At 35.7% G+C, this 13888-nt stretch overlaps 1 protein-coding gene across 1 annotated transcript; it reads left to right on the top strand.

Annotated features, from left to right (window-relative positions):
• The first annotated feature begins 1781 nt into the window (after window positions 1-1781).
• Window positions 1782-6992, top strand: LOC126969704 (uncharacterized). The gene is made up of 4 exons (XM_050815250.1): window positions 1782-4509; window positions 4883-5842; window positions 6311-6439; window positions 6490-6992. The coding sequence occupies exons 1-4, from the start codon at window positions 1782-1784 to the stop codon at window positions 6990-6992; spliced, it is 4320 nt and encodes a 1439-aa protein (XP_050671207.1).
• The last annotated feature ends 6896 nt before the right edge of the window (window positions 6993-13888 follow it).

Here is a 13888-nt window from a genome sequence, read left to right on the forward strand (position 1 = left end):
AAGCAAGGTGCTTGTAACACAGAAGCCGGGAAACACAGTCACTAAAGAAAGTTACTTCTATTTGAGTTGCGGAAATGTCAATATAATGTATAAACAATAATAAGATAATATAATATTTTTTGAATGTGCAGCATGCACACTTGACTATCGCTGGAAGTGACCTTACTGGGTTGGAGATGAAGAGGGTAGGTAGTTCCCTCCCGCCGGAGTAGCTTGCCGAAGGATTAGGTCGTCGCTGGCTTTCTCGCTGCCGCACAGGTAGGTCGCCGCAGGGACAGGGGTTCCTTGTAGTAATAAAACTGCTGGGTACTTCTTTTTTATTCCTTGTTCCTTGTTACTTCTTGTTCAAGTGGTACTGCGGTACTGGATGATTTTTCTTTTTTTTATGAGAGGAGGAAATACTGTTACGTATTTACGCCCCGGAACGGGGCATAATATGTCGTACTCGAGTGTCCGCGTAAGCGGACAACCCATACCGACTAAAACCTCCTCTATGCTGTTAGCCATGGCTTTTACAGCTACATAGGACATGGGCCGTGGAGGCCGCAAAGACTACGCAACAACAGTCGCGGGCGTCTCCTAAGGAGACTCGAACCTCGGACCGGCTGTGTGCTTGAGGGAAGGAGAGAGAATGAAAATGAAGATGAAAAGATGAGAAGAACACACTCGCCGGCAAGTGTGGTGATGTTTTGTGTAATGTATGTAAGTGTGTATGTATGTGTTTATGTATGTAGGTGTTATGTTTTATTATACTTAATTATTATTATTATATTACCTCAGATCTTATCCTCATCGTAACTCTTAACTCAGATCTTATTATCATCTTAAATTTAACTCAGATCTTATCCTCATCTTTACTTTTAACTCAGATCTTATCCTCATCGTAACTATTAACTCAGATCTTATACTCATCTTAACTTTTAAATCAGATCTTATCCTCATCGTAACTATTAACTCAGATCTTATCCTCATCTTAACTTTTAAATCAGATCTTATCGTCATCGTAACAATTAACTCAGATTTTATCCTCATAGTAACTTTTAACTCAGATCTTATCCTCATCGTAACTCTTAACTCAGATCTTATCCTCATCGTAATTCTTAACTCAGATCTTATCCCCATCTTAAATTTTACCTCAGATATTATCCTCATCGTAACTATTAACTCAGATCTTATCCTCATCGTAACTATTAACTCAGATCTTATCCTCATCGCAACTTTTAACCCTGACCTCACTGTTTAACTTTAATGCTTTATTTACTCAAAATGTAACTAGATGGCGCCACAGGCCATTTAAAATCGCGCTAACGTTGTTTTTTGTAATATTCGTATAGGTTAAGCTTCCTGATGTCACCTTGAGTGTTCTTACTAGTGTCAAATAAAAGTGTAAAAGTTAGTGTGAGTGTTTAGTTAAACAAATGGTCTTCGAGCTCGGATAACTGTGAGTAAAGTGCTAAAAGTATTGTGATTGTTAAAAGAACATAGATAATTTCAGTGTTAAAAAGACTTAGCCGATTTCGTGAGTAAAAAGAACTTAGAATATTTCGTGTCAAAAATAACTTAGAAAAGTTCGTTTTAAAAAAGACTTAGAAAATTTGCGAGTAAAAAAGACTTAGAAAAATTTCATCAACTTTTAACTTAGTTTCTGGAAGTGATTTTGGACTTGTATTATTTTTCAAAACTGAACTTTTACTTTTATGGTGATAAAAACTTTAACAATTCATTAGTAGTTCTGAATATCATTAATTTTGCTTTCTATCTGTAATCATTTTGTGAACTTTATGGATAAAAAGATCAAACTAAATATCACACAGATGATTCAGAACTCAACTAAAATTGAAAAATTACTCACAAATTCAAAAAAATGCGCTACTGATAAACGAACAAGAGGTTTTTTGGATTCACGGATGGAGATTTTACAAGATTATTGGTCTAGTTATTCCAAGTCTTTTGAGACTCTTTCTGTATCGATAGATGCTGAAACGTTACAAACAGACTACAATCTTGTCTTAGAGGAAAACTTTGAACGCACTGAAGAATATTACCTGGAGCTAATGACATGGCTTAAAGATAAATTGTATGAGCTAAAAGAGGAGAAATATGAAGGTTTAAACTCTGAGACTTCGTTGGAAGTTTCAAAGATGAGACCAAAACTTCCACCAATCTCCATACCACAATTTTCTGGCGATTACAGTCAGTGGATGAGTTTTAGAGATTTGTTTCGCTCTCTAATACATAATGATGATCGTTTGACTAAAATTGAGAAACATCATTATCTGAAGTCAAGTTTATCTGGAGAAGCTGAACAACTACTAAAAAATTACTCACTAACGGAAGCTAACTATGATGACGCCTGGAAAAAATTAAATGAGAGATATGAAAATAAGAGAATGATAGTCAACAATATCCTCAGTCGTTTCTTAAGTCAAAAGGCATTGACAACTGAATCTGCAAAGGGTATAAAAGATCTTCTAGACACCTCTAGCCAATGTCTCACTTCCTTAACAAATTTGAAGGTCGATTCCTGGAATTCTATAGTCGTGCACATCCTTGTCTCAAAGTTGGACATTGAATCTCACAAACTTTGGGAACAATCATTAGAAAATTCCACAAGCATTCCTACCTATGAGGACCTTATAAGTTTTCTAGAGAAACGTTTCCGAACTATGGAAATGGTCAACATTTCACAACCTCCACAACGACATACTCCAAAAACTGTTCAACAATCACCGAGAGCAACAACTGCCAAAAGTTTTGCTACTGAAGTTGAAAACACTTGTACTTTTTGCTCACAGAACCACTATATTTGCCACTGCAAAGGTTTTGCCTCACTCCCCGTTCCTGAACGTCAAGATTTTGTTAAGAAAAACAACATATGCTTTAACTGCCTCGTGAAAGGTCACTCAGTATTCAACTGTAGACAAAGCACAGTCTGCAAAAAGTGTGGTCGTCGTCATCATACGTTAATTCACTTCACCTCTCCTAAGGATGACAACGCTGGTGATACTGCTAAAGAGAGAGATAGCCCAAAAGGAAATGGCACTGCTGGACCCAAGACTTCTTGCAACGTCAGTGTGAACCTGAAAGCTGAAACAAATGATGATCTGGTTATTTTAGCTACTGCTGTAGTTTATGTAGATTCAAAGAACAGTGGTACTTACGCATTGAGAGCTCTTGTTGATCAGGGTTCACAGGGTTCTTTCATTTCCGAAGGAGCTGCGCAGTTGTTAAAGCTTAATCGTATTCCAGTTAATGGCAAAATCTCTGGAATATCTAATTCATCGGTGGTAACTACAAAGTCCATGGTCTCACTTACAGTCCACTCCACAAAAGATAATGCATCCACTTTCAAAGTCAATGCATATGTTTTAAGAAAACTCACATCATTGTTGCCTTCACGAGAATTTCCACAAGATACCTGGCCTTTATCTATGCAGTTGGATCTGGCTGATCCAAACTTTCACAAGCCAGGGTCTATTGATATCTTGCTCGGTGCTGACGTGCATGCTTACATACTTCTGGAAGGCTTACACAAGTCAAATTCTCTTATTGCACTCAACTCTCGCCTTGGTTGGTTAATATCAGGCAGAGTTTCACAAACTGATTCAGTAGCGTATGAACACAATATGGTCGTTATGCAAACGAAGGTTGAGACAGATCAGTTACTCAGACGATTCTGGGAGATAGAAGAGAATTTACCACACAAGAAACCAATGACCGATTTAGAAATACAATGTGAAGAACACTTCAAAAACACTCACACTCGCAATGACGTCGGTCGTTACATAGTACGCTTACCATTCAAAGAAGATCCACCCACAAACCTTGGTGATGCTAAACCTCTTGCTATCAGCCGCTTACAACAGATGGAGAAACGTTTTACACGCAAGCCTGAATTCAAGGAAAAATATCACACATTTTTGAAGCAGTATGAATCACAAGGTCATATGATGATGGTACCTGAAAAGGAAACAGAAACACAGAAAGTATATTACTTACCTCATCACGCTGTTCTTAGGTCGACGAGTCTAAGCACGAAGCTACGTGTAGTTTTCGACGGAAGTGCTGCACCTGAAAAAGGAAAATCATTAAACGATGAACTTCTAATTGGTTGTTCTCTTCAACAAGATATTAGAGATTTAATAACTAGATGGAGACAACACAAAATTTGCTTAGTTGCAGATATTCGTCAGATGTATCGTCGGATTCTCGTAAATAATGATGACGTTGACTACCAGAGAATCGTATGGCGAGAATCTCCAACACAACCTATAAAAGAATATAGACTACTTACCGTTACGTATGGTACATCTTGTGCTCCATTTTTAGCCATTCGTACACTTCATCAACTGGCTGAAGATGAAAAGAATGATTTCCCCACTGAAGCTGAAATCCTGAAAAACGACGTATACATGGATGATTTGATGACGGGCGCATCCACAGTAGGAGACGTTGTGAAGTTACAAAAGGGCCTGACGGAGCTGATGGCGGATTCCCTTTACATAAGTGGTCATCAAACAGTAAAGTGGTGCTATCACAAATCCCAAATGTTGACAAAGACTCTGAAAGTGCCATAAATATCAAAGTTGAAGATACGATCAAAACATTAGGTATTACTTGGAACTCTGACGCAGATAATTTTGAACTTAATGTAAATTTAAATTATTGTTCTACTAATTTTATTACCAAAAGATATGTATTGTCCACAATTGCAAAATCTTTCGATCCACTAGGTTGGCTAACACCTGCAATTATCATACTTAAAATATTCATGCAAAAGCTGTGGTTAGCTGGCTTAGACTGGGATGAAGAATTACCTACTGATCTTAAAGTAGAATGGAATACTTAACTCGATCGTTTCACGCATACTGAAAACATTCAGTTCCACGATGGTTTGGAGTTTCAGATGACACCACTAAGCGGGAGCTGCATGGATTTAGCGATGCTTCGTGTACTGCTTATGCTGCAGTAGTGTACCTTAGAGTTTTAGGGAATGAGGGTGAAGTAAAAGTTTACCTTGTTATTGCAAAATCTAAAGTTGCCCCAGCAAAACAAATTTCTGTTCCACGTCTTGAACTCTGTGGTGCAGTGCTATTGGCAAAATTGATCCAACATGTTAAAACTATTTTAAATATACCCGACGATGATGTATTCACCTGGACGGACTCTACCATCGTTTTGGCATGGCTGCGTAAGACACCAAACACATGGACTACATTTGTTGCGAATCGTACATCAGAAATTTTGACTCTCACTAATAGTAATCAATGGCACCATGTTTGTTCTGCGAACAATCCCGCTGATTTAGCATCGCGTGGAACCTTCCCAAATGATCTGCAGCAGTCAAATCTATGGTGGAGTGGTCCTCAATTTTTACATGACACGGATGGATTTGAACTTTCCCCCGTTGATATTCCCTCGACAGATTTAGAAATGAAAGCTACTACCAAAATATTGTGTAATGTTAATTTTATCGAAAAGGATGATGCAATTTCTTATCTAAAACGATTCTCAACGCTGTCAAAATTAATTCGGGTTACTGCCTATTGTTGTCGTTATTTTAATCTACTCAAAGTTAAGATTACTAAGAATCCATTTACTAAAGCTATTTATTTGAGTGCTGATGAACTTGATGATGCTCTTAATCGTTGCATTAAATTGTCACAATCCATTTCGTTTCGAGATGAGATCTCTCTCTTGTCATCAGAGAAACAAGTTCCGAAATCGAGCAAAATATATGTACTTCATCCATTTATTGACGACGATGGTATTGTTCGGGTTGGTGGTCGACTTGCTAATGCAGAAATTTCAAAGGATATGAAAAATCCTATTATTTTAAGTGGTAATTGTTTTCTATCTAAACTTATCGTTTCAAACGCACATTTGAAATCTCTGCATGGAGGTCACCAATTAACTTTAAATGTCATACGACAAAAATTTTGGATTCTACGAGTAAAGAATTTGGTTAAATCGACAATCCAAAAATGTATACCTTGTTACAAGCAAAAGGCTACTCCCAATGTTCCATTTATGGCAAACTTACCTAAATTTCGTGTTAAACCTAGTCGCCCTTTTCTAACAAGTGGAGTAGACTTTTGTGGACCTTTTACAATGAAACTGTATCCTGGTAGATGCAAAAGAACCTGTAAATCTTATGTTTGTTTATTTGTGTGTACCGTAACAAAAGCCATTCATCTAGAGTTGGTAACGGACCTTACTTCTGCTGCTTTTATTGCTGCATTTCGGCGTTTTACTGCTCGACGTGGTCACTGTAAAGAGATTTGGAGTGATCATGGAACGAACTTTGTAGGCGCGTCCCGTGAACTTGATCTGGCGTTCAAGGATTCACAATCTCTGACGGTTACTGAAGTTTCTGAACTTCTTGCTAATGATCGCACACAATGGAAGTTTATACCACCTCGTGCCCCACATTTTGGAGGTATTTGGGAGTCCGGAGTGAAAAGTATTAAAGGGCAAAACGGGTTATAGGCCAAACTTTTCTCACATACGAGGAGCTAACTACTCTCTTATCTCAAGTTGAGGCTTGTGTCAATTCTCGTCCACTCACACTTATGAATTCCACTCTTGACGAACCTCCTTTGACACCTGGTCACTTTCTCATCAGAGAACCCTTAATCGGTGTTCCTGAGCCGTCTCTTCTCGATGTTAAACTCAGTCCGTTAAATCGATGGCATATAATTCAACGAATGGTGCAAAGCTTATGGAGTCGTTGGCGAAATGAATATCTCACGACCCTGCAACATCGTTACAAATGGAACACTAACCAAACTGATCTCCCTATTGGAACTGTTGTTTTAGTCAAAGATGACATGCTCCCACCAGGAAAATGGCTTTTGGGACGTATTATTCAGAAACACCCAGGAACAGATGGCATAACAAGAGTTGTTACATTAAAATATAAGGATAGTGTTTTTAAGAGACCAATCGCAAAATTGTGCCCTCTGCCTCTGGATGAGCCTGACTCCCTGTAATTTGAGACTGATGTTTTTTCTTAGTTTGTTTTATTTTCTTAAATTTTGTTTTAAGGACTTTAGTCGTCCTTGGCCGGCGGAATGTTTAACTTTAATGCTTTATTTACTCAAAATGTAACTAGATGGCGCCACAGGCCATTTAAAATCGCGCTAACGTTGTTTTTTGTAATATTCCTATTGGTTAAGCTTCCTGATGTCACCTTGAGTGTTCTTACTAGTGTCAAATAAAAGTGTATAAGTTAGTGTGAGTGTTTAATTAAACACTCACCCTCATCTTAAATTTTACTTCAGATCTTATCTTCATCGTAATTCTTAACTCAGATCTTTTCCTCATCGTAACAATTAACTCCGATCTTATCCTTATCGCAACTTTTAACTCAGACCTCATCCTCATCTTAAATTTTACCTCAGATCTTATCCACATCGTAACTATTAACTCAGATCTTATCCTCATTTTAACTTTTAAATCAGATCTTATCATCATCCTAACACTTAACTCAGAGCTTATCTACATAGTAACTCTTAACTCAGACCTCATCCTCATCTTATATTTTACCTCAGATCTTATCCTCATCGTAACTATTAACTCAGATCTTATACTCATCTTAACTTTTAAATCAGATCTTATCGTCATCGTAACAATTAACTCAGTCTTATCCTCATAGTAACTCTTAACTCAGTCCTCATCCTCATCTTATATTTAACCACAGATCTTAAACTTATAGTAACTCTTTAACTCATACCTCATCCTCATCTTAAATTTTACCTAAGATCTTATCCTCGTCGTAACCATTAACTCAGATCTTATCCTCATCGTAACTCTTAACTCAGACCTCATCCTCATCTTAAATTATACCTCAGATCTTATCCTCATCGTAACTCTTAACTCAGATCTTATCCTCATCGTAAATCTTAACTCAGATCTTATTATCATCTTAAATTTAACTCAGAACTTATCCTCATCATAACAATTTACTCAGATCTTTTCCTCATCGTAACAATTAACTCCGATCTTATCCTTATCGCAACTTTTAACTCAGACCTCATCCTCATCTTAAATTTTACCTCAGATCTTATCCACATCGTAACTATTAACTCAGATCTTATCCTCATTTTAACTTTTAAATAAGATCTTATCATCATCCTAACACTTAACTCAGAGCTTATCTACATAGTAACTCTTAACTCAGACCTCATCCTCATCTTATATTTTACCTCAGATCTCATACTCATCGTAACTCTTAACTCAGTCCTCATCCAAATCTTAAATTTTACCTCAGATCTTATCCTCATCTTAACTCTTAACTCAGACCTCATCCTCATCTTAAATTTTACCTAATATCTTATCCTCGTCGTAACCATTAACTCAGATCTTATCCTCATCGTAACTCTTAACTCAGACCTCATCCTCATCTTAAATTTAACCTCAGATCTTATCCTCATCGTAACTCTTAACTCAGATCTTATTATCATCTTATTTTTAACTCAGAACTTATCCTCATCGTAACAATTTACTCAGATCTTATCCCCATCTTAAATTTTACCTCAGATCTTATCCTCATCGTAACTATTAACTCAGATCTTATCCTCATCGTAACTATTAACTCAGATCTTATCCTCATCTTAAATTTTACCTCAGATCTTATCCTTATCGTAATTCTTAACTCAGATCTCATCGTAACAATTAACTCCGATCTTATCCTTATCGCAACTTTTAACTCAGACCTCATCCTTATCTTAAATTTTACCTCAGATCTTATCCTCATCGTAACAATTAACTCAGTCTTATCCTCATAGTAACTCTTAACTCAGTCCTCATCCTCATCTTATATTTAACCTCAGATCTTATACTCATAGTAACTCTTTAACTCATACCTCATCCTTATCTTAAATTTTACCTAATATCTTATCCTCATCGTAACCATTAACTCAGATCTTATCCTCATCGTAACTCTTAACTCAGACCTCATCCTCATCTTAAATTTTACCTCAGATCTTATCCTCATCGTAACTCTTAACTCAGATCTTATCCTCATCGTAAATCTTAACTCAGAACTTATCCTCATCGTAACAATTTACTCAGATCTTATCCCCATCTTAAATTTTACCTCAGATCTTATCCTCATCGTAACTATTAACTCAGATCTTATCCTCATCGTAACTATTAACTCAGATCTTATCCTTATCGCATCTTTAAACCCTGACCTCACCCTCATCTTAAATTTTACCTCAGATCTTATCCTTATCGTAACTATAAACTCAGATCTTATCCCAATCTTAACTTTTAACTCAGATCTTAACCTCATCGTAACAATTAACTTAGATCTTATCCTCATCGTAACTCTTTACTCAGACCTCATCCTCATCTTCAATTTTACCACAGATCTTATCTTCATCGTAGTTCTTAACTCAGATCTTATCCTTATCGTAACAATTAACTTAGATCTTATTCTTATCGCAACTTTTAACTCAGATCTTATCCTCATCGTAACAATTAACTCAGATCTTATCCTTATCGCAACTTTTAAAACAGACCTCATCCTCATCCTTAATATTACCTCAGATCCTATCCACATCGTAACTATTAACTCAGATCATATCCTCAATTTTAACTTTTAAATCAGATCTTATCATCATCGTAACACTTAACTCTGATCTTATCTACATAGTAACTCTTAACTCAGACCTCATCCTCATCTTATATTTTACCTCAGATCTTATACTCATCGTAACTCTAAACTCAGTCCTCATCCAAATCATAAATTTTACCTCAGATCTTATCCTCATCTTAACTCTTAACTCAGACCTCATCCTCATCTTAAATTTTACCTAATTTCTTATTCTCGTCGTAACCATAAACTCAGATCTTATCCTCATAGTAACTCTTAACTCAGACCACATCCTCATCTTAAATTTTACCTCAGATCTTATCCTCATCGTAACTCTTAACTCAGATCTTATCCCAATCTTAACTTTAACTCAGATCTTAACCTCATCGTAACAACTAACTTAGACCTTATCCTCATCGTAACTCTTTACTCAGACCTCATCCTCATCTACAATTTTACCACAGATCTTATCTTCATCGTAACTCTTAACTCAGATCTTATTATCATCTTAAATTTAACTCAGATCTAATCCTCATCGCAACTTTTAACTCAGACCTCACCCTCATCTTAAATTTTACCTCAGATCTTATCCTCATCATATCTATTAACTCAGATCTTCTCCTCATCTTAAATTTTGCCTGAGATCTTATGCTCATCGTAACTATTAACTCTACCACATATCTAGTGACGCAGATCTTATCCTCATCGTAACTCTTAGCTCAGATCTAATCCTCATCGAATCCTTTAACTCAGATCTTATCCTCATCGTAACTCTTAACTCAGATTTTAATATCATCTTAATTTGTAACTCAGATCTTATCCTCATCGCAAATTTTAACTCAGACCTCATACTCTTCTTTACTTTTATCTCAGATCTTCTCCTCATCGTAACAATTAACTCAGATCTTATCCTTATCGTAACAATTAACTCAGATCTTATTCTTATCGCAACTTTTAACACAGACCTCATCCTCATCCTACATATTACCTCAGATCCTATCCTCATCGTAACTATTAACTCAGATCTTATCCTCATTTTAACTTTTAAATCAGATCTTATCATCATCGTAACACTAAACTCAGATCTTATCTACATAGTAACTCTTAACTCAGACCTCATCATCATCTAAAATTTTACCTCAGATCTTATCCTCATCGTAACTCTTAACTCAGATCTTATCCTCATCGTAACTCTTAACTCAGATCTTATCCTCATCGTAACTCTTAACTCAGATCTTATTATCATCTTAATTTTAACTCAGATCTAATACTCATCGCAACTTTTAACTCAGACCTCATCCTCATCTTAAATTTTACCTCACATCTTATCCTCATCGTAATTCTTTACTCAGAATTCATCCCCATCTATAATTTTACCTCAATCTTATCCTCATCGTAACTTTTAACACAGATCTTATCCTCATCATATCTATTAACTCAGATCTTATCCTCATCATATCTATTAACTCAGATCTTATCCTCATCTTTAATTTTGCCTGAGATCTTATGCTCATCGTAACTATTAACTCTAACACGTATCTATTAACGCAGATCTTATCCTCATCGTAACTCTTAGCTCAGATCTTATCCTCATCGAATCCTTTAACTCAGATCTTATCCTCATCGTAACTCTTAACTCAGATCTGAATATCATGTTAATTTGTAACTCAGATCTTATCCTCATCGCAAATTTTAACTCAGACCTCATACTCATCTTTACTTTTAAATCAGATCTTATCGTCATCGTAACAATTAACTCAGTCTTATCCTTATTGTAACTTTTATCTCAGACCTCATCCTCATCTTAAATTTAACCTCAGATCTTATCCTCATCGTAACTCTTAACTCAGATCTTATCCTCATCGTAAATCTTAACTCAGATCTTATTATCATCTTATTTTTAACTCAGAACTTATCCTCATCGTAACAATTTACTCAGATCTTATCCTCATCTTAAATTTTACCTCAGATCTTATCCTCATCGTAACTATTAACTCAGATCTTATCCTCATCGTAACTATTAACTCAGATCTTATCCTCATCGCAACTTTAAACCCTGACCTCACCCTCATCTTAAATTTTACCTCAGATCTTATCCTTATCGTAATTCTTAACTCAGATCTCATCGTAACAATTAACTCCGATCTTATCCTTATCGCAACTTTTAACTCAGACCTCAACCTCATCTTAAATTTTACCTCAGATCTTATCCTCATCGTAACTATTAACTCAGATCTTATACTCATCTTAACTTTTAAATCAGATCTTATCGTCATCGTAACTCTTAACTCAGTCCTCATCCTCATCTTATATTTAACCTCAGATCTTATACTCATAGTAACTCTTTAACTCATACCTCATCCTTATTTTAAATTTTACCTTATATCTTATCCTCGTCGTAACCATTAACTCAGATCTTATCCTCATCGTAACTCTTAACTCAGACCTCATCCTCATCTTAAATTTTACCTCAGATCTTATCCTCATCGTAACTCTTAACTCAGATCTTATCCTCATCGTAAATTTTAACTCAGAACTTATCCTCATCGTAACAATTTACTCAGATCTAATCCCCATCTTAAATTTTACCTCAGATCTTATCCTCATCGTAACTATTAACTCAGATCTTATCCTCATCGTAACTATTAACTCAGATCTTATCCTCATCGCAACTTTAAACCCTGACCTCACCCTCATCTTAAATTTTACCTCAGATCTTATCCTTATCGTAACTATAAACTCAGATTTTATCCCAATCTTAACTTTTAACTCAGATCTTAACCTCATCGTAACAATTAACTTAGATCTTATCCTCATCGTAACTCTTTACTCAGACCTCATCCTCATCTTCAATTTTACCACAGATCTTATCTTCATCGTAGTTCTTAACTCAGATCTTATCCTTATCGTAACAATTAACTTAGATCTTATTCTTATCGCAACTTTTAACTCAGATCTTATCCTCATCGTAACAATTAACTCAGATCTTATCCTTATCGCAACTTTTAACACAGACCTCATCCTCATCCTAAATATTACCTCAGATCCTATCCACATCGTAACTATTAACTCAGATCATATCCTCATTTTAACTTTTAAATAAGATCTTATCATCATCGTAACACTTAACTCTGATCTTATCTACATAGTAACTCTTAACTCAGACCTCATCCTCATCTTATATTTTACCTCAGATCTTATACTCATCGTAACTCTAAACTCAGTCCTCATCCAAATCATAAATTTTACCTCAGATCTTATCCTCATCTTAACTCTTAACTCAGACCTCATCCTCATCTTAAATTTTACCTAATTTCTTATCCTCGTCGTAACCATAAACTCAGATCTTATACTCATAGTAACTCTTAACTCAGACCACATCCTCATCTGAAATTTTACCTCAGATCTTATCCTCATCGTAACTCTTAACTCAGATCTTATCCCAATCTTAACTTTAACTCAGATCTTAACCTCATCGTAACAACTAACTTAGATCTTATCCTCATCGTAACTCTTTACTCAGACCTCATCCTCATCTTCAATTTTACCACAGATCTTATCTTCATCGTAACTCTTAACTCAGATCTTATCCTCATCGCAAATTTTAACTCAGACCTCATACTCATCTTTACTTTTAACTCAGATCTTATCCTCATCGTAACAATTAACTCAGATCTTATCCTTATCGCAACTTTTAACTCAGACCTCATCCTCATCTTTAATTTTACCTCAGATCTTATCCTCCTCGTAACTATTAACTCAGATCTTATCCTCATCGTAACTCTTAACTCAGATCTTATTATCATCTTAAATTTAACTCAGATCTTATCCTCATCGTAACAATTTACTCATATCTTATCCCCATCTTAATTTTTAACTCAGATCTTATCCTCATCGTAACAATTAACTCAGATCTTATCCTTATCGCAACTTTTAACTCAGACCTCATCCTCATCTTAAATTTTACCTCAGATCTTATCCTCATCGAAACTATTAACTCAGATCTTATCCTCATCTTAACTTTTAAATCAGATCTTATCGTCATCGTTACAATTAACTCAGTCTTATCCTCATTGTAACTTTTATCTCAGACCTCATCCTCATCTTAAATTTTACCTAATTTCTTATCCTCGTCGTAACCATAAACTCAGATCTTATCCTCATAGTAACTCTTAACTTAGACCTCATCCTCATCTTAAATTAAACCTCAGATCTTATCCTCATCGTAACTCTTAACTCAGATCTTATCCCAATCTTAACTTTAACTCAGATCTTAACATCATCGTA

Source organism: Leptidea sinapis, chromosome 19 (genome assembly GCF_905404315.1).
Source record: "Leptidea sinapis chromosome 19, ilLepSina1.1, whole genome shotgun sequence".
NCBI lineage: Eukaryota > Metazoa > Arthropoda > Insecta > Lepidoptera > Pieridae > Leptidea > Leptidea sinapis.